The sequence below is a fragment of the Leucoraja erinacea genome, chromosome 1 (genome assembly GCF_028641065.1).
Source record: "Leucoraja erinacea ecotype New England chromosome 1, Leri_hhj_1, whole genome shotgun sequence".
Lineage (NCBI taxonomy): Eukaryota > Metazoa > Chordata > Chondrichthyes > Rajiformes > Rajidae > Leucoraja > Leucoraja erinaceus.
The window spans coordinates 50,465,628-50,488,426 of NC_073377.1; the positions used below are offsets into that span (position 1 = coordinate 50,465,628).

The 22,799-nt window shown below is 40.7% G+C and overlaps 1 protein-coding gene across 1 annotated transcript in view; it reads left to right on the forward strand.

Annotated features, from left to right (window-relative positions):
- The window catches only part of map3k1 (mitogen-activated protein kinase kinase kinase 1, E3 ubiquitin protein ligase), an 84,649-nt gene that overhangs the window by 19,797 nt on the left and 42,053 nt on the right, over nucleotides 1–22,799 (forward strand). The window contains exons 2-4 of the mRNA XM_055634559.1: nucleotides 17,704–17,854; nucleotides 19,009–19,230; nucleotides 21,114–21,314. Coding sequence (XP_055490534.1) covers nucleotides 17,704–17,854; nucleotides 19,009–19,230; nucleotides 21,114–21,314 — 574 coding nt within the window. The remainder of the gene's footprint in view (nucleotides 1–17,703; nucleotides 17,855–19,008; nucleotides 19,231–21,113; nucleotides 21,315–22,799) is intronic.

The following is a 22,799-nucleotide window of genomic DNA, read 5'->3' on the forward strand; positions in this document are numbered from 1 at the left end:
AATCTTCCTGCATCTAGCCTGTCCAACCCCTAAATAATTCTGTACGTTTCTATAAGATCCCCCCTCAATCTTCTAAATTCTAGCGAGTACAAGCCGAGTCTATCTAGCCATAGTAAAGTTCTATGGCTCTGCCTCAATCAAGCAATTCTGATCCAAGTTATAATTTTCATCCATACTCCACTCGATCTAGCAGTAAATCTAGCAATCGCAAATATCCTACTCGCATGTGGTAACACTAAGCAAATTACCCTGAAGTACTAAGCTGAGTTGGCGCAGCATTGCATGACCCAAATCAACTCTTGTAACTGAGCCCCATAAGGCTTGGGTTGGGCAGATACATGTTGAACTGGAACAGTGTTAGTAGATTCTGTTTTTGCTTCCGATTTGTTTACATTTATGGTAAGTGATTCGGCATCGTCATTTTTAAAATTCCCTTTTCCGAGTTACTCCAACATTTCGCTGCTGTAGGAAATATTTTTGACGTTATTTATAGATGGCCCCTCTGTTGTGGCTGCTCGGTTTATGGAATTTCGCCCAAGAATTGAGATGCAGAATAAAATCTCGGGGGATGTAAATAAATCAGTACTTCATCTGGAACTTTTGATGCATGCATGGATGATCCGGGATCACTTTACCGAAGTTCATGATGCAGGATGGCGGGACTGTCATATGCTGAGAGAATGGAGCGGCTGGGCTTGTACACTCTGGCGTTTAGAAGCATGAGAGGGGATCTTATTGAAACATATAAGATTATTAAGGGTTTGGACACGCTAGAGGCAGGAAACAGTTCCTGATGTTGGGGGAGTCCAGAACCAGAGGCCACAGTTTAAGAGTATGGGGTAAGCCATTTAGAACGGAGCTGAGGAAACATTTTTTCACACAGAGTTGTGAGTCTGTGGAATTCTCTGCCTCAGAGGGTGGTGGGGGCTGGTTCTCTGGATACTTTCAAGAGAGAGCTAGATAGAGGTCTTAAAGATAGCAGAGTCAGGGGATATGGGGGGAGAGGCAGGAACGGGGTACTGATTGGGGATGATCAGCCATGATCACATTGAATGGCTGCGCTGGCTCGAACGGCCGAATGGCCTACTCCTGCACCTATTGTCTGTTATTGTCTAACCCATTTGCTGGGAATGCATTCCTCCCACCACCCCCTGTCCTGATAATGCAGCGGTCACCAGTGATGGGCAGAATTTGTATCGAGTAAAAAGCCACCTAACATTGCATTGACCACCGTATTAGAGAGAGACTTGCTTTCTCCCAAATCTGCTTATCAGCTTGCTGCATAAAGCCGTCCTGATCCAGGCGACCACCTTGTAGGATGGTGCTACGCCATTAATTGAGTGGTCCAAAGGAAGCCATGTCCATGAGACAGCACGGGACAAAAACAACTTAAACTGGCAAATTCACACAATGGTTGGCCAAATACAAAATCTGAAAAGGATTTTAAATGCTCCTTGAACAAATAAGACTGAGGAACTGGTCGATGTGAGAATGGGATGGGGGAATTAAAATGATTGGCAGCCATGAGATTGGAGATATTTATTTGTTCTTTGGCAGTAGTTTCATGTTTTCATTTTGCTTTGTTAGATCCTTTTAATGTTAGTTTGAAATATTAATTTTAGATCTCCAATGATTTTTAATTTATTTTCTGGCAAATATTTTGTGTGTGTAAGCACTAACTGTCACGTTGGCAACATTTATTTCTCACTGCATTGTCCAAGTGGTATTTGTTAACTAGGGGACGAGGGGGAAGAGGCTCAGATAATTTGTAGGAGGGAACTGCAGATGCTGATTTACACTGAAGCTAGGCACAAAATGCTGGAGTAACTCATCGGGTCAGGCAGTATCTCTGAAAAAAAGGAATAGGTGACGTTTCAGATAGAGACCCTTCTTCAGACCCGAAACATCACCCATTCCTTTTCTCCAGATATGTTGCTTGAACTGCTGAGTTGCTCCAACATTTTGTATCTACATAGAATTTAATTCTGTTCTCTCCAATTGCTTGGCTGGACAAATAATTAAAAAACAACCCTGCAATAAGAGGATTTCTATTACTTGTTTTGAATTAATGGTGTTAATTGTACAACGCGTGTTGAGAGCTCGGCTGTAGATAATTGCCATAGCATTACCTAAGCCATCTTTGACCAACAAAAGCAAATGTACTCAGCAGGTAAGGCAGCACCCATTGATAGAGGAGGAGGGGGGGGACGCTGATTTTGTTGGCTGCTGATTTTTCATTTCGCTGCCATTAACAATCAAAAGTTTCTAGTGCCGGGATTCTGAAATAATAACAATAAAATGCTGGAAATATCACTAGGTCAGGCAGCATTAAGGAGTGTCATTAAAATAAATGCTGATAATGCTATTAGTTGCTGAATAAACTCCCTCTTATATGGAATAGAAAAGTAGTATGAAATAACGGAATGGCGTTTGATAAGTATGAGCAGCCTACACTAAGTTGCAAATCAACCTCTGGTCTGTACCCTTGCTTTCCATGTCAACTTGACAGGACATATAATGTTAAGCAGTTTTCAATAGTATCAATATGGTGTTTGTTTATGTATTTGACTTCACTGAGGACAATGTGACTGTGAAAAATTATTAGTAAATTTGCCAAATGTTAGAATAAAATGTATGACAACACCTCAAAGTAATCGTATCAGCAGATCAAGATACAAGTTGAATCTTTTTGAATGAATATATATATTTTTGTATGGCCAGATGTATATTTAGATTAGAGTAGTGCAGTTTTGGTCCCCTAATTTGAGGAAGGACATTCTTGCTATTGAGGGAGTGCAGCGTAGGTTTGCAAGGTTAATTCCCAGGCTGGCGTGACTCGTATGCTGAGAGAATGGAACGGCTTGGTTTGTACACTCTGGTGTTTGGAAGGATGAGAGGGTTTCTTATTGAAACATATAAGATTATTAAGGGTTTGGGCACGCTACAGGCTGGAAAAATGTTCCCGATGTTGAGGGAGTCCAGAACCAGGGGCCACAGTTTAAGAATAAGGGGTAAGCCATTTAGAACGGAGACGAGGAAACACTTTTTCTCACAGAGAGTTGTGAGTCTGTGGAATTCTCTGCCTCATAGGGCGGTGGAGGCTGGTTCTCTGGATACTTTCAAGAGAGAGCGAGATAGGGTTCTTAAAGATAGCGGAGTCAGGGGATATGGGGAGAAGGTAGGAACGGGGAACTGATTGGTGATGATCAGCCATGATCGCATTGAATGGCGGTGCTGGCTCGAAGGGCCAAATGGGCTACTCCTGCACCTATTGTCTATTGACACTGTCCATGTTCTCCAGAAATGCTGACTGATCCATTGAGTTGCTCCAGAACTTTGTGTATATTTAGATTGTCAGCTGACAGAGGGATGCATTTGATTACTTCTATGTTCTGTGATCTGGCATCATTACACCATTAAGCTTTTGATACAAAAACATAAAAACAAGTTGTGTATTTTCCTCAAAAACGTAATTAATTTTAGTCGAATTTACAGATCTTGGAAAAATTGCAGATCTACTTATCCAATACTTCCTGTCATTTAGCATGTAACGTTGCACAAATAAATATAAAAAATACCATATGATATTTTGCTTAATTAATTAAATCTTAGATGGTTGCTATCATATCCGGTATTATTCTTCTATGTTTTTTGTACATTTCTTCCAGTTATGGAGACATCCTTACTGTAGCAGAGTGCCCAAAACTCTATACAGTTCTCTAAGTGTGGACCAGCCAATGTCTTGTAATCAGTAACATGACATTGCTGCTCCTGTACTTAATAGTCTGTCTGATGAAGGCAAGCGTGTCAAATGCCACCTTCATTTCCCTGTCTACCCATGCCACTTTCATAGAACTATGTATCTGCACTCCTAAGTCTCGATGTTCTGCAGCATTCCCCTGTCTCCCTGCCATTGCAAGTCTTGCTGGTTTGTCTTGTCAAAATGCAACACTTCATACCTGTCTGAATTAAACTCCATCTGCCATTCCTTAGCTTGTTGGCCCAGATGATCAAACTCCTGTTGTAATCTTGGATAATCATCTCTCCTGAAGTATTAATTGTGTTCTTGGTTTGGAGTGAATGTGAAAATTACTGCAAAAAAACATTTTTTGAAGTAAAAGACTCTCTTTGTTCTGGCAAATTGGTAAGATTGCTCTTGTTAAACTGGAACAAGCTGTTTGTCATGTGAAATGTAATTATGAAGTCTTGCTTAAGCATGTGCTTAAAATAATTGAGGCAGATGACATGAGGGCTCTATCATTTAAAACGGTGGCTTTACTTAAGGTTTGAATTGCTAAGATTCTCGGGTTTTGAAGCTGAGAATCTCAAAAGATGCTCATTTATCTGAGTGCTGTGTTGTAAAAGCATTAAAGAAATATTAAAGAAATGTAACCAAAGAAATATTATACATGTGCTAACTGTTTTTGGATCTGTCTTTGGTGTGATAAGGGATGGGAGATACAATTGGTTTAATAAAAAACTTGTATTTAACTGGCCCCGCTTTTCATTTAAGTATGTTAATCGCTCCATATAAGCAAAGAACTGCTGATGCCGGTTAGCAAAAAAAGACAAAGTGCTGGAGTGACTCAACAGGTCAGGCACAATCTCTGGAGAACTGGACAGGTGATGTTTTGGGTCGAGGCCCTTCTTCAGACAAAAACGTCCTGGCCCAAAACGCCACCTATCCATGTTCTGCAGAGATGCTGCCTGACCCGCTGAGTTGGTGTCTTCGTTCAGTCACTCCAGTAGTTCTGTGCGATTTTTGGTAAAAGTATGAATTTACTTTTGTTTTATTGTACAGTTTGAATCAATATAGGCACTGGATTGTTTGAGCTTTAAACATGTTTTTGCCAATTTAAACCTCGAGCAATATGATGGATGCTACGTAAAGACTTTCTTTTAATGGCCAGACTTTGCCAGGTTCCAGACCATCTGACTGTCATGCCCATGAATAAAATGATTATGGTGTCGTTTTACTGAAGTATCTTGGTGTTCCAGCACCTTCTTGATCCCAATCTTATTCCCTCTAGCGACAAATAATCTGTTTGAGAAAATCGGCAGGTTGAATCGTCGGCTATTCATTTTCACCCACAGATGTTACTCGGCCTGCTGAGTTTCTCCAGCAGATTGTTTATTGTTCCAATGTCTGTAATGTCTTGTCTACACTAGGAGATATCTCTGTACTACACCAGTAAACTACTACATATTGGCTACACAAGGAGATATCACCTAAAATATCTCTTTACTGCATTTTTCAGGATGGCAAAACTGAGGGTTATTCTTTTGTGGAAAGTAAATATAATGATTACTAGATGGTTGCTTGACACTTCAAATAACAGAACACACAATGGGTGGTTGTAACTCAACTGTACATGCAGTTACTACAATTCCATATGGTTAACATTTCAATAACTGCAATAGATAAGTGACAAATATATTATAGAATCATTATTAACATGACAATGCAGAATACATGAAGGGAAATACAGTATTTTATTATTCAAGGGAGGTGGGCTCCATGGCCTATTTGTAATTGTTCCTGAGAAAATAGTGGTGAGCTGCTTGCTTGAACTGTTGCTGTCCTTGAGGTGTGGATATTCCTTTAAAACTCTTGGGGGGGGGTTTCAGGATTTTGAATCTGTGATAGCTTGAAGACTAATGTAGGTTCCTTACAATCAGAGGTGAATTTATAATGGGGAAACAAAGAAATGGCAGAACAATTAAATTAGTATTTTGGTTCTGTCTTCATTAAGGAAGCCACAAACAATCTCCCAGAAATCCCCCAGGTCTGCATCCCAGAGTACTCCAGGAGGTGGCCCTAGAAATCGTGGATGCATTGGTGATCATTTTCCAATGTTCTCTCGATTGGATCAGTTCCTGTGGAAGTTTCCACAGCACATTGCCACGACCACCCTGAGGCCAGACATCCTCCTGGTCTCAGAGGCGACCAAAAACATCGTCTTGTTGGAACTGACAGTGCCGTGGGAGGACCGTCTGGAGGAGGCCCACGAGAGGAAGATGGCCAAGTATGAAGAGCTGGTCATAGACTGCCGTAAGCAGGGCTGGAAGGCAAGGTGTATGCCCATCGAGGTTGGCTGCAGAGGTTTTGCAGGGCAATCGCTCTACAAAGTCTTGAATGCACTGGGCATAAACGGAGTGGCAAGGAGAAGGACCATCAAGAACACCACAGAGACAGCGGAGAAGGCATCAAGATGGCTCTGGATCAGGAGAGGAGGTCCATGGGGAGGAGCGAATGCCTCCTGAACACAAGTCGTGGTCTGATCAACCACGGCTGGGTCGCCTGGTTGAGGGTGTCTGATGTTGAAAGACCCGAAACACCCAATGACCCTAGGTTACATCACTGATGATGTGTTCAGGAGCATCTATCAATGTATTTGTATCAATGTGTACTGGAGCGTAGCCAATGTTCCCCAACTTTTTAAGAAAGGAGGGAGACGGAAAACAAGGGAATTATAGACCAGTTTGCCTTCGTAGTGGGGAAGATGCTTGGGTCGATTGTTAAAGATGTTATAGCAGCACATTTGGAAAGCATTGACAGGATCGGTCAAAGTCAGCATGGAATTATGAAGGGGAATTCATACGACTAATATTCTGAAATTTTTTGAGAATGTAACAAGTAGAATGGATAAGGGAGAGCCAGTGGGTGTGGTGTATCTGGACTTTCAAAAAGCCTTTGACAAGGTCCCACGCAAGAGATTAGTGTGCACATGGTATTTGATGTAGGGTATTGACACGGATAAAGAACTGGTTGGCAGACAGGAAGCAAAGAGTAGTAATTAATGTGTCCTTTTTTGAATGACAGGCAGTGACAAGTGGGGTGGCGCAAGGCTTGGTGCTGGGACACCAGTTATAAATGTGAAGTTATCCACTTTGGTGGCAAGAACAGGAAGGCAAATTATTATCTGAATTGTGTCAGATTAGGAAAAGGGGAGGTGCAATGAGACCTGGGCGTCCTTGTACATCAGTCACTGAAAGTAAACAGCAGGTACAACAGGCAGTGAAGAAAGCTAATGGCATGTTGGCTTTCATTGCAAGAGGATTTGAGTTTAGTAGCAAGGAGGTCCTATTGCCATTGCACAGGACCCTGGCGAGACCGCAGTTGGAGTATTGTGTGCCATTTTGGGTCTCCTAATTTGAGAAAGGTGTTATTGAGGGAGTACAGCGCAGGTTCCCCAGGTTAATTCCCGGGATGGCGGGACTGACATACGATGAAAGAATGGGTCGACTGGGCTTGATTTCACTGGAATTTAGAAGGACAAGGGGGATCTTATAGAAACATGTGACATTTTTAAAGGATTGGACAGGATACGTGCAGGAAAATGTTCCTGAATGTTGGGGGAGTCCAGAACCACGGGTCACAGTGTAAGAATAAGGGGTAGGCCATTTAGTACTGAGAGGAGGAAAAACTTCTTCACCCAGAAAGTTGCAAATCTGGAATTCTCTGCCACAGAAGGCTGTGGAGGCCAATTCACTGGATGTTTTCAGAAGTTAGATTTAGGTCTTAGGACTAAAGGAATCAAAGGATATGGGAGGAAAAGCAGGAACGGGGTACAGATTTTGGATGATCAGCCATGATCATATTGAATGGCTTAAAAGGCCGAATGGCCTACTCCTGCATCTATTTTTCTATGTTTCTCTAGTTTGGCAAGAATTTTGATGGCGATGGAATCATAATGTGCAGAAACAGTCATTTGGCCCAACATGTCCATGTCAATGAAGATGCCCCGTCAAAGTTAGTCCCATTTACCCGCATTTGGCGGATATCTCATTAAACCATTCTTCTCCGTACCCGTTCAGATACCTTTTAAATTATGTTATTGGTCTTTCCTTAACTGTTACCGTTGGCAGCTTTTGCCATATTCCCACCTTGTTCTGTGTGGGGAAAAAAAGGTGCCTTGCATTCCATTAAATCTTGCCCCCTTCTTTCCTTAAATCTTAGTCCTTTAGTGCCTGGTTCACCCCCTCACTTAAGTGGGAGGGAGGGGGTGGTAAAGAAGGCACACTAAATTTTTCAATCTAATGGAACTGGAACAAAATCTTGGGAAATAATGTAATATAACGCTAATTAACTTGCATTGCACTAATACATTTTCTGCCATTGGGCCAATGTGCTTCCATGTACAGTAGTGGACCTTATTTTCTGTGAAAGTATATTGCAAATAATAATTTGAGAAGCTATTACTATCACTGCTTCATGGTTCCTATTTTCACATTAGATTGGCAGTTATAGATGGGAAGATTTATTTATGGAACTGGTATTTTATAGTAAGAAAAACAATTTGTTCCAGGAAACAATCCAAGAAACACATTTACTTTGAAATAACAATGGATAATCTCTAACTTTGATTCCAGTTTCATTGTGTTTGTGCATCTTCCTTCCCACATCTTCTAAAGAAGTGCTAAATGGTTACAAATGGTTACAATATTGTTTTATATTTGTACGGAATTTTAAAAAACCTATTAGAAAAGTCTAAATGTTTAAATGAAGTTGATGATTGTCAGGAGCTAATTCTTCAAAGTTGCGGATGTAAATTGCAAACAGCAATAAATATCTTGCTAGATAGATATTAAAGAAATAGTCAACTTGTGAACAAATCGTGTTTGTACAATTGAGGAAATTGTGTTCTATGTTTCAAAATATTTAAAGTTTGTTGCTTGAAACCCAATTAATACCTTATGGGCCTGTCCCACAGGCAATTTTTTTGGGGCGACTACACGTGACTGCCACAATTTTCAACATGTTGCAAATTTTTCAGCGACGGTGGCGACCATTTTTCCTGTCGCAGGTTGTCGCCAGGTGTCGTAGGTGCATTCCATTAAACCTCATCCCTGGCAGTCGCCTAAAGAGACGCCTAAATGGGGCAGGCCCCTTATTAAGCTGCCCTTGTTGCACGTCACTGTAACCTGCTGCTTAGATGTAGAGTGGAAACGTTGTCTTCAAATTGACTGCTATAAGCTTGCCTATTATTTGCACAGATGATTTGTGAGCTATTGTGTACTTGAGTCCTGCATGGAAAGTTTTCTGGCTTAATCAGTGAGCATCTAGATATTTTAGCTATATGTTATGGTACTCGCAGCTTTATAATCTTTGCCAGGTGTAGACTGGTACAATGCTTTCTTGCGTTAAATCCAGGTGCAATACTTTGTTGATTTGCGCAATCCACTAACAAACTTGAGCTTTTTTTTTTTTTTTTTTTTGAACCTCTCTGCACTTCATCTCGTCTAGTGGCAGCATGCCTCAAATGTGCCCAAGTTAACAATGCATATGTTAACCATGGGGTAATCACTAGTTGGAGCCATGAAAAGGTGACCATGCAGAATCGACAAGGTAATTGGAACTATGTAGAAAGTACAAGTTGTCAGTAGAGCAGATGCACCTCGGTATTTATATTCAACTCCCCCCCCCCCCCCCCCCCCCCCCCCCCCCCCCCATGCCTTTACCCATCCTTTGAGTATGATGTAAACTAATTTACTGGGGTTCTAGATAGAGTGGCTGAGGAGATATGTTTCCAGTAGTAGAACAGTTTATGATCAGAGGGGGAAGCTCCGAATAAAAGGGCATATCTTTTTAGAATGGAGATGAGGAATTTATTTCGCCAGACGGTGGTGGGTATTTTTAAAGCAGAGATCGATAGACGCTTGATTAGTAACGGCGTCAGGAGAATGGGGTTGAGAGAGTGTGATATATCCTGCAATCAAGAAGAAGAAGACCACTGGTCTTCTATGTGGGACCTTCAACCGTGAAGGTTGAAGGTCCCACATAGGAGATTAATGGGCAAAATTAGGTCACATGGTATTGGGGGTAGAGTGCTGACATGGATAGAAAATTGGTTGGCAGTGAGGAAACAGAGTACGGATTAACGGGTCCCTTTCAGAATGGCAGGCAGTGACTAGTGGGGTGCCGCAAGGCTTGATGCTGGGACCGCAGCTATTTACAATATACATCAATGATTTTGATGAAGGGATTCAAAGTAACATTAGCAAATTTGCAGATGACACAAAGCTGGGTGGCAGTGTGAACTGTGAGGAGAATGCTATGAGAATGCAGGCTGACTTGGACATGTTGGGTGAGTGGGCAGATGCATGGCAGATGAAGTTTAATGTGGATAAATGTGAGGTTATCCACTTTGGTATCAAAAACAGGAAGGCAGATTACTATCTAAATGGTGTCAAGTTGGGGAAAAGGGGAAGTACAACGGGATCTGGGGGTCCTTGTTCATCAGTCAATGAAAGTAAGCATGCAGGTACAACAGCAGTGAAGAAAGCGAATGGCATGTTGGCCTTCATAACAAGAGGAGTTGAGTATATGGGCAAAGAGGTCCTTCTGCAGTTGTATAGGGCCCTAGTGAGACCACACTTGGAGTATTATGTGCAGTTTTGGTCCTCTAATTTGAGGAAGGGCATTCTTGCTATTGAGGGAGTGCAGCGTGGGTTTACAAGGTTAATTCCTGGGATGGCAGGACTATCATATGCTGAGAGAATAGAGCAGCTTGGCTTATATACTCTGAAGTTTAGAAGGATGAGATGGGATCTTATTAAAACATGTAAGATTATTAAGGGTTTGGACACGCTAGAGGCAGGAAACAGTTCCTGATGTTGGGGGTGTCCAGAACCAGGGGCCACAGTTTAAGAGTAAGGGGTAAGCCATTTAGAACAGAGACGAAGAAACACTTTTTCTCACAGAGAATTCTCTGCATCAGAGGGCGGTGGAGGCCGGTTCTCTGGATACCTTTAAGAGTGAGCTAGATTGGGCTCTTAAAGATAGCGGAGTCGGGGGATATAGGGAGAATGCAGGAATGGGGTACTGATTGGGGATGATCAGCCATGGTACGGAGCTTTTGCATTTTTCAGTTTGAAATTGATTTCAATTTGAAATCTGGTGCATACTGTAGCAAGTCTTAACTTGCACTTGAATGCAATATTATTCCTAATTACATTCCACAATAGAGCCAGACTCTGATCAACAAGTGAAGCACATGAATGACCTTAGTATATACATGTATGGAAATAAGATTATAATCAAACGATTGGCCCATGTTGACCAACCTGGGTCTCACTGCACACCTGGTACTACTCCTGACCCTGACTCCAGTTGCATACCTTCTCTCATTTTGACCCTGAATCCAGCCTTACACCTGGCCCCCTATTCTACCCTTATCATAGTTGCTTACCTGCTTAGGTTCCCAGTGCTGAACACACCCCTGGTCCCAGCTTTGACTGCACTCCTAGTACTATTCCAGACCTTGACTCTGAATGCACACTTGACCTTGCTCCTAGCCCCTCTGCAGTGACAATGTATGGGGCCCACACATAAAGCCCCCTACCTGACCCCCAGGACTTAACCTATTACGTTCAAGTCCACAGGTGCTTATCTAATGTGATAATCTTTTATGGGGCACTTTACAGACAAAATTTTGCATAACAAAATTTGCTACATCCATTGGCTTTCTTGTTATCTAACATGTTAGTTACTTTGTCAAATAAATCATCAGTTGGTTGAACACAATTTCTCATCCATATTATACTCGGCTGTATGTATTCTGTTACCATTTCCTTAAACTGTGTGACCCCTGGCTCTGAACTTCCCCAACATCGGAAACATTGTTCCTGAAGTTACAGTAAGTGAAAATCTAGCAGGCAAGAAGGATGCTTTCTCCAACCACCCCCATTTGAAGGCCACTATCTTCCACTGCTTCTACCCAGTGCTTGGTACTTACTTCCAGCAGCCATTGGTTGTCCTCCAGGATGCACCGAGCCACAGCCTGGTCCATGCCAATCACCTTGGCAAATTCGGCACAGTGACTCACACGGCAGCGGCGCAACACTTCCGACGGCTTGAGACTCTTGCACTGAGGCTGCTCCATGGCCGGAGCTGCAGTGAACAACTCGCCAGCCCGGCAAACACTCGCCAGCCCCGACTGCCCGTTCTTCTGCTTCCATCCCTTCCTCAGCCCCGGCTCTCATGCTTTTTAACTTTTTCTTTGATCACAGAATTTCCTACGACAGAGCGTGAGAAATTTGTGATCAGCGTGAGAATTTGGCCAAATGCATGATTCTCACGCTCAATGCGTGATAGTTGGCAGCCCTGCACTCTTGACTTTTAAGTTCCTTCTACACTTTGTTATGCTCTGGATTGGGGAGCAACTCTGAAATTCTAACCAACCTATTGTAAGAAAAGAATTGCCTTGTAAGCTTTAATTGTGTAAAATAACCATATTAAGAAGTATCAAATAAATTTATGGCACTGAAGAACAGCAGTTGGGGCCCATCGCCAAACTGTTATGGAATTTGGGTCTTTCAAGTGAAATCTAAGCGTGCTTCAGTACAATTGATTTTGTTTCTGTATTTGCCACACTCTTGCCAGAATTGCTGCCTTACAGTGCCCGAGACCCGGGTTCGGTCCTGACTACAGGTGCTGTCTGTACGGGGTTTTACATTCTCCCCGTGACCTGGGTTTTCTCCAGGATCTCAATTTTCCTTCCACATTCCAAAGATGTACAGGTTTGTAGGTTAATTGGCTTCAGTGTGTGCGGATTGCTGGTCACTGTATCTCTAAACTAACTAATCTGTTCCAATGTAGACACAAAATACTGGAGTAACTCAGCGGGACTGGCAGCATCTCTGGAGAGAAGGAATGGGTGACGTTTCGGGTCAAGGCGTCTTCAGTCTGAAAAATGGTCTCGACCCGAAATGTCACCCATTCCTTCTCTCCAGAGATACTGCCTGTCCCGCTGAGTTACTCAAGCATTTTGTGTCTACCTTCGATTTAAACCAACATCTGCAGTTCTTTCCTACACAAACTGTTCTAATGCATGGATAGAGAATGGGACCAAAAAAGAGAGGTGGCAAAGAAGGAATGAGTGTTGTTCCTAGCAAATGTTTAGATTGGAGATACAGCACAGAAACAGGCCTTCGGCCCACCGAGTCTGCACTGACCAGCGATCCCCATACACTAGCATTATCCTGCACACCAAGGACAATTTACAATTTTTAACCAATGCCAAATTAACCTACAAACCTGTATATCTTTGAAATGTGGAAGGAAACCGGAGCACCCGGGGAAATCCCACATGGAAGAAAGTATAAATTCTGCACAGACATCACCTGTAGTCAGGAACAAACCTGGGCCTTGGTGCTGTAAGGCAGCAACTCTACCAATGCACCACCGTAACATGGAGGAAATATTGGCCCAGGTTCAGTAGTGTCTTCTTATCTTGAATTTGGCACAATGGGGCATCTGATTGTCCTTCAATAATTCTCTGTTCTGGAAGTGAAAGTGTTGAAGAATTAGCTGCTTGGCCATGAAATACGCACCCTCTGGCATCTTTAGTTACTTCAATCTTGGTCACCTGGATGGGTCTGTGTGGTATATGAACTAGTATATCATTTCATGTGATAATTTGTATGCCACAAATATATAGGAAACAGACCATTCTCAAGCACTTTTTTTTGTGCTAATTATTTCTTAACCCATTTTATTCTCCCCACATTCTACCATTCATCTGCACACTATGGGCACCTACCAATCCTCCATTATTTTGGATGTTGGAAGAAACCAGACATCTAGAGAAAACCTGGAATTACTAAGTAAATGTGCAAACTTTACACATGTAATGGCCTATGTGAGGTTCTAATGTAAATAGAAACTTACCAACAGTTGAAGGATCCAAGCTCAGGACATAAAATACAAGGTGTTAACTAATAAAAAAATTATATTAATTTTGTGCATGACAAAATTTGAGTTCTACCAAGTTGGTTATATAAGTACATTTTATTTTTGAAGATAAGATTTGATACTGCTATTTCAGATAGCCAACAGAGGCTATTTGAGATGTCAGATATTTGCATCCTATGAGGTAAATTACCTCACAGGTGGTAACCAGCTGCTGATTGAATATTGCAATTCCTCCACGAAATCACAGCAAGATGTAACTAAGGAAACTGAAAGAATTGTATCTTGCAGTGTTAACAATGCAACCAGTCTTTAGCAACATGGACAAAACAAAAGCTAATGATCAAAATATTATCCTTGGAAATGCCTTGTGTATTGGATTATAATGAAGAGAATGGGGAATTTGTTAAGCATTGCTGCTAAGATCAGTATTAACAGAATGCGTTTTCCATAGTTGAATGATCCAGGAAAACTGGAGTCATAAAGGAATGCCTGAAGACCAGTCTTCCATTGGTGTGACTTTATAAAAAAAAAAAAAAAAGCCTGGGTAGCAGCACTGAGGTTCCAAGATTATATCAGTGGTTTTATTCCCCCTTCATCTAATTATTAGAATTAACAGCTCTTCACAAAGTCAAAGTCAAATGTATTCGTCACATGCACCCGAAGGTGCAGTGAAATGAATTTGCCAGCAGCGGTACACTTTAAAAAAAAACACACAATAGAATTTAACACAAACATCCACCAGCATTCTTCACTGTGGTGGAAGGCAACAAAGTATAGTCAGTCCTCCTTTGTTCATCCGTGGCCATGAACCCTCCGTAGTCGCCACTACGGACGGCCGGATGTACAGGCCCTCTCGTCGGATGATCTAAACTCCGACGTCGGGACAGTCGAACACACTCCGCAGCTTGGAGCGCCCGAATCGACACTTACCTACCAGAGAACGCGGCTTCACGATGTTATAGGCTGCAGGCCGGCGATCGGAGCTCTTCTCCAGCGATCCCCGGCAAGGGATCCCAGACTCTGGATGGTAAATCCACGCCACGCCAGCGGCTAGAAGCTCCGCAGACCACAGCCCCATGATGCCAAAGTCATCAGGCCAGCGATCAGAGCACGCCTTTCTGGCGACCCCCGGCAAGGGTTCACTCCCGCTTTGCGATGGAAAAATCCACTCTGCGCCTGCTGCTGAAGCTCTGAGCCCGACTCCAGGAAAGGCTGCTCCAATCTAAGCTGTTAGGCCGCGAGAGGGGAGGCGGAGATTCAACATGAAAAAAGTCGCATCTCCGTTGAGGGTGACTGAAGAACGTTTCTTTCCCCCCCCCCCCCACCACACAAGATACACTGAGATAAACCCATAACAAACACTTAAACAAACCAAAAAACAAAAAGATTATGCCCCTGCACCTTGCAAAATGTAATTGCAAAATTTCTACATGTAATGTTCACTCCCTGAAGGTCATAATGCACCATATCATTTTGTGGTTAAGCAGTAATGATAAACCCACCATTAGGAAATCCTCAAAAGGTAGAATATCATGATGGTCTTTGACTACATCAGTGCCTTTAATAGGTTTTGTACCTCATGCATTGGTGAACTGTAATTGGAGGAAATTATGGCCAAAGCATGTTCCCTCTAGGTTTATAAACCTGAAAAATCTCCCAGGACGACTTTGTCAGGTTGGCATTGAGGCTGGATTGGGTGAAGTAGCCAAGGATGACATGAAAGATCCATAATCATTTTATGATGTGTAGCCAGACACAGCTCCAACATGCTTTAAATTTGTCAATACCATTGTTATGGACAAATGACTGGTAAAATGAGTCAGAATACAGGAGGGAGATCAATAACCTAAATAGTGGCAAAACAACAATCCTGCTCTCAATGTTAGCAAGGCCAAAGAGCTCATTATTGGCTTCAGGAAGGGAAAGTCGAGAGTCCATGAACCTGTCTTCGTTGACAGGATAGCAGTAGAGAGTCAACCAGCTTCATGTCATTGAATACTTTATCAAACTGCAACAGGTTTGAACTTTGAATGGCGGAGAGTTGGCACATCATAGCCTGGTTTGGTAACTGATAAGGGAAAACCCAGACTGATAATCCAATGAGAAAATGGAATGAGAGATAACCAACATGGAATCCTCAAGGCTGTTCAACTGGAAATCTACCAGCTTGACTTTCTGGATCCCATTTTGGCATGAACATGTGTCTGTTATTATTGAGTATAAAAATTATTAATGTAATTATTAATTCATCTGAAAAAGATCCCATCCTTGAACATTGCGTATCCATTTCTTCCACAATGCTGCCTGAGCTGCTGAGTTCCTCCTGCACTTTGTGTTTCCCTTGTTATTAATGCACTCTGTGGTTGAGCTTTAATTTGCACCCACCCTCCATCTTTCGGCATGCATTCAGTTTGCAATCCTATTCCCAAAATCAAAACGGTTAACATTTGATTCTTCCTTGATCGTACTCTCATTCAAATAAAAATTTGTTTACTGCCAGTTGCATTTTTTTTGGGTCAATTGCTGGATGAATCTTTCAGGCATTAGCATCCCAAATGCTCTTGTTAAATTTGCGTCAGAGGTGGTTATTAAACTTCTTTTCTTTTCATCCTCTTCCCCTCTTTCTCTCCCATTGCCTAATTTTCTTGAGATGTAGACACGACGGGCTAAATAGCCTACCAAACTGGCTCATGGAGCAATCCCATTAATCAGTTATTTCCTCAGCCTATTCTCTCACCACATATGTAGATATGGGATAGTTTACAATAGCCAATTAATCTGCATGTCTTGGGAAATGGGAGGAAACTGGAGCTTCTGGGAAAACATGTATAGTCACGGGGAGGTCATGTGCAATCCATACAGATTGCATCAGAAGTATGAATTGAACCTGAGTCTCTGGAGCTGTGAGGCAGTTTTGCTATGGCACTGGTCAGATCTCCCATCTGTTAATCCTCCAATTACCGTTTGTTGTTGACTTTAAACTGCTCTGGCCTTACTACCTGCCTTCAGGTACGAATCCCCTGCTGCCAACCCTCGGGTCTTTGCAGAGGTTGGGATGCTGCATTTTTGTTTATCCTCTGCAGCAGAGGAGAATAGCTTTTTTTTAAAAACAGGAAGTTGGCTCAACAGGAAATGTGCCACATGTACAGGATTATTAATAATGTGTATTTTCCTTAGAAGTAAAAGCGTAGGGTGCCTATTCTTGTAAAACGGTTGCAGTAGAATGAATCTTGTAGGTTTACTACTTGTGACTAGTGATTAAAATATATTTTGCTCTGAGCGGTGGTACAAACTGCTGAAATAGTCACATGCATTCCTAATGGTTTCAATATCATTGAACTTTTGAGATAAATTGGTGATGGTACTCCGTAATAATACCAGCCTTGTTTTACTGAAGGCGTTAGCTATAGCAGTCTGCTCAGTAGGATTCATTTTTTTTAGTTAAATGCACTAGCCTAAATTATTTGTCTGTAAACTGTCTTATGCTCTGTTGGGTTATTTGTCCTTGCACTATAACCTAATTGGTATGTTTCTCCGAGGGCCTCTAGTGTCAGAACTAAGGTTACAGCTCAACATGCTAAGCGATATTTTTGCAAATCTAAATGTCCGCACATCAATGTGCTAAAGTTGTTGGGGGAATCAATATTTTTGTCAGGGCTGTGCAGTGCAGTTATATTTACGTGCCTTGTTTGGAAGAATTGTTGAACAAGTTCTTTATGAATAAAACAACACTTTTATTCCTTGTTGAGATTTCATTTTGGACACAAACACTAGTTTATTCAGATATTCTTGGATCTTGTCTTTTGGAAATTGCAGCCATATTATTCCATCAGAGAGATGTAGTTTATTCTGTCCCACCCGTGTGCATTTTAAAAGAGGGGCGGGGGTTCAAAAAAGTCAGGGCAAAATGCACTACTGTTGTTTGAAGAGTAATAGACTAATGTGCATTATCTATTAACAGAAAACGGATTTTGTTACTTAATTGTATTTGCATTATTTTTCCCCAGTCGTGACATCGAAAACAAGGAAACACTCAGAGGGTTCACGAAGATGGATGACCGCCCAGAAGAGCGCACCATTAGGGAAAAGCTCAAAGTGACGTGTATGCCAGCCTGGAAGCATGAATGGCTAGAAAGAAGGAATAGGCGGGGACCTGTAGTAAGTAGAACGACATACTGTTCAAAAAGAAATGCTTATTTTTGGCCAAAAAAAAGTTACGATGACAATGAACTTTGCCTAGAGGTATCTGAATTGTTCAATGGAAAGTATAAATATTTGTCATTTAATGCGTTTAAAAGTAAGAACAGAGATAAATTCAAATTGCATTTTGTAATGTTAGCAGGTAAGACTTAACTAGTCTCGAAACATAGACTCTCATCCACACAACATTCCACAATTTCAAGATTTTAACGTTTCAAACGCTAGCAATTCCATTTCTTACTTTTATTCACGTACAATGACTAAATCCCTGTTGCTTTCTGAAGCATGATTGAAAACACACACATAATTATAATATTTTTATTTCCTGGTTTACTGTTTGTGTAAGTTCTTCAGCCTGGTTTTTCATTCTGCTTAATGAATTTGCATCTGACTTCTGTTAGGGATTATTCAGGAATTATAATATAATGTGGTTATCGCAGGCATCAATTCAAACATGAACCAATCTTCAGACTTGTTCTAATCTTCTTGCTTTAGTGCCTGCTTTTGTCTGCATAATTTTAATACTCTTGCCTAATCCAGAATAACATAATCAGTTTAAAAGTAGCATCAAGGCATTTCTGTCTACCATCAAAGTAAAATAATTCCATTGCTGAACACTTTTTTTTTTTTTTTAGTGTACATGTTTAATAACTGACTGCTATATTTTGGCATTGTAAAGGAGTTAAAATAATGTATCTTGCAGATGTAATGGTTTTTTGTCTTACCATAACATTTAAAGCCTGATCACAGTGCCCTCTATTGTTGCTTCAGATACTGGTCGAAGATTTCATTGAAATATGGATTTAAGCTTTTCACATACTTTTTTCCATTTCCTTTTGGTATTTACATTAACTATGAGTTAACAGGTTAATTGTAAAAGGTAATACAGGTCTAGCAAATGTTTATAGATATGAAATTATTATTGATATCTTAACATTTCATGAATCAGAATTTTTTAAATGTTGTAATCCGTGCTAATTCCATATCATGCCCACATATATTTGGTGAAAATTTGCAAATCATTTACAAAATTCGATTAAAAATCTTTTTCTTTTTGTAAACGTGATCATTGGAAATTAACTAACGGGGAGTCATGGTTGAATACTTTGCAGGTTGTGAAACCAATTCCAGTGAAAGCAGATGGGGCAGAGTTTGGAAAACAAGTAGCTGAAGGTCAAACAAATGCAAATGCCTCTCCACAAATGCAACGAGGAAGGCGCAGTCCTTCACCTGGTAGCTCATCTTCATCGGCCACATCATCGTCATCATCTTCAAAAAATGTTGCAAAGTCCGAATCTCCTGGTGCAAGAAGGAAAAGAATATCGCCAATTCCTGTAAGTGCATGAAGTAAGAATTTCTATCCTTAACCAACTACAAAGGAAAAATATTTAAACATACAATAATTGAAAACATTAAATTGCAAGGTAAATACAAAACAATGCATAATAATATCTAAATTAGCCTTTTTGTTTGACATCTTCACATTAGTAATGCTTGAGCTAACCATCTTGGGACTCTAGGTGACGTGAATTAATCTATCCTGGCCTTGAAAAACATTTAAAGATTCTGCTTCTGCTTCCCTTTTGAATTCCAAATACACAACCATTTTAGAATGTATTTAGGCTCCTCTGCCTTGAATGGATTACCCATTATTTTTTACCATGTTATATGAAACATAAGAGACTGCAAATGCTGGGACCTGGTGCAAAAGGCAGGTTGCATATAGCTTTTTTAGGGCTTCAGATGGATGCTGCATTGCCCTTTGTGTTTCTCCAGTAGCTTATTTTGTACCCTGGTTATAGGTTCACCCACAAAAGGAAAAGTAATTCTGCAGAGAAATTGGCCCTTCTGCCCAGTGTGTCCTTGCCATAGATCAAGTACCCATCTTTACTAATCCCATTCACCAGCCCATGGTCAGTTGACGTGCGCCTTGGTGATTTAAGTGCTCTTCTAAATACTCTCACAACGTTGAAGTATCTGCCTCCCCCTCTGGGAATGTGTTCCAGATTCCAACCACCCTCTGGGTAAAGAAAGTTCCTTCTCGAATCTTCTCGAACCGTACGCCCTCTTGTAAATGTGGACTGTAAGCATACTTGCACAGACATACCAAAAAATAATTAATAATTAAGCAAAAAATAAGATAACTAGTTATTTAGAGGATTTTTACATCTTAACTACAGTTCAGAAATAAATAGTGTGTTGTAAAAAGTGCCACTAAAGATGGGTTGTCGCTTTCTCATTTTGAAGCGCTATCTAGGTTTGCTTTAACTAGCTGCATGAATATCAACCATATTAATGTCATGAGTCACTTTCGCTGAAAGAAAGTCTGAATTTGCACTCTTATTCCTATATAGTTTAGCCAAGCTCCATTCATAAGCGTTGTTAGAATTTTGCTACAGCACCATGTGGAGAAGAAGAAAGCTTATAGTTGCTGGATTCTGAAGTAAAAATAAAAATGTGGAACTACATTAAATGAAAGATCATCGATCTGAAATATTAATTCAATTTTTTCACAAATGCTGCCTGACTCTAAACTGTCACTGGCACTTTCTGTTTTTTTTAATTGCACAAGCTGAAGATGCTGCTCTGTTTCTTAAAGAACAACGCAAGGCATTCAAATTTGTGTAATACTCATCTGTATTTTGGCATGAGAAAAGCAATTCTTTCCCAATACTCTCTGTGTCCTGCTTAAACATGAATTACTGGAAATCGGAAATGGCATGGTAGGAGAATGATGGAGAAAAAGAAAGACCACTTGTGACATAGCAGACTGAAACATTTTCAAGATTTTAAAGAAAACTTTACCTGTAAATAGTGCTATTGGAAAAATAGGAAAAATAAAGGTAAAATTCATAATCAACTTGAATAATTGCAACACATTTTGTTTATCTAAATTGCCGTTTGCTTTTTATGGTGAAGTGCTTACTTTTATTAAATAGTTGACTCAAGCTATAAAAATACTGGTTTCCTTACTTGTATACATACCTGATTGGACCGGACCAAAAAGAATAATTGCTCCAGAGATGGAGATAAAAGGAACTGCACATGCTGGTTTACAAAAAAGACACAAACTTCTGGAGTGACTCAGTGGGTCAGGCGCATCTCTATAGACTGGATTGGTGACATTTCCGGTCAGAGAATTATTCCGTGAGTTAAAAAATGAAAATGTAAAATCTGGCTGCAAAAATATTTACAATCTCATTCCATTCTTCTTTAGTTTCAGAATGGACGTGTGACGCCTCCCAGGAGAGCTCCTTCACCTGATGGCTTCTCACCTTACAGCCCAGAAGAAACTAACCGTAGAGTCAACAAAGTAATGCGCGCACGACTGTACTTGCTGCAGCAAATAGGGCCAAACTCTTTCCTAATTGGTGGCGATGTTCCTGACAATAAGTACAGGGTGTTTATTGGTCCTCAGGTTAGTTGGATAGCAATTGTTAATGTTTTAATTTTCATTTATAAAAGAAATGAGGGAAGGCAGAAGGTGTTGCTCATTTGATGGTTCCATAACATATTCCATAACCTTCTATTCCATTTATTATTGTGTACATTACTTTGACAGTCCATGCCTCTTAATTTGTTAATCAAATGTGAGATCATTATGTTGTAAATTCCTGGCAGGTAATGCTTTTTTATTTTTTACGATGTACTTTGTGTGCTATTCCCATAACCAAAATTATATCGGCTTTCAAGATCGGATATAGATTGGAATTTATGCAGTCAATTATTCAGTCAAAGTAGAATTTATACATTAATGTTGGCAATTTGAGTGGAGTGTTTAGTGTAGTGGGCAATGAGCATTCACTTGATCTATTGATCTCTTTAGGCTAAATATGGAGTAGATTGTTTTTGTGAACTCTGCTATTCTACACTCAAAAGAAGATGCTTTGCATTTTTACAAAACTGTATATGTTATTTACATAAATTGTGCATCTGCTAGATTACATGGGATTAAACAGCATTTAGCACTTTACCTGCTTGACATTCTAAATATCCAACATTGCATATTGCTGTAGGTGCTTATGTGATGATGGAAAATGGGGATCTTTCTATGATTAAGTCACTCGCCTTTTTAATTTTAATGTCTAAAGTTAGTCCATGTACTCTATAAGCAAATTTGAAGTTGTATTTTGAGAAGGAGTAATGAAAGTTTGAAAGGATGTCCAATTTAAGTGTGTGGGGGAACGTTTGTGTCATACTTTGCAAGGACAAAGATTTAGAATGTTGCAGATCTGCAGGCTCGCTCCTTTCCTCAGGCTACCTGGATATGATGAGGGTGACCTCTACCCCTCATCAGCCTCCATGTCCACCTGAATCCATGACTATCCTGTATTAGCCGGCCCCAGAAACATGTCTACAGTAGTAGCCTCCCTTCTACTACTGTGCTGACTATGATTAAACACATAATGTCGTGCAATTAAACACTGAAGAGGTGGCTCTTAAAATAACTATGGTGAAGGTCAATGAAAATTTGAAAAAACTAACTCAAAATTTGCCTGCAGTATTTGCAGGGACTTGAGAAAATCCAAGTACAATTTTCTGGCATGCTAGTATCCTATCCCCTCTGGGACATTGTCCCCCAAAAGCATCAGTTTCTGGCAGGGTGTGTTTGGATGGGAGACCTGAGCAAGTACGTGACAATTGTGTCTATATTGAAAGTTCCTCTGCACAGATTGGGATGGCAAAGGAAATTTTCCAAAAAGGGGAGCTCCAGTGTCCTGTAGCAGAGACCTGCTGAGTCGGAGTATATCTAATGTATATCACTACATGCAAATTAGAGCTGGAAATGGGTGTAGTTTTATTGGGGTTTTTTTAAATCTTTTGCATGCCAAATCTAATTTGAAGTCCCACAAAGACATGTAGGTTTGTAATACTGAATTTATACTTTGTCAATTAGTTAAAA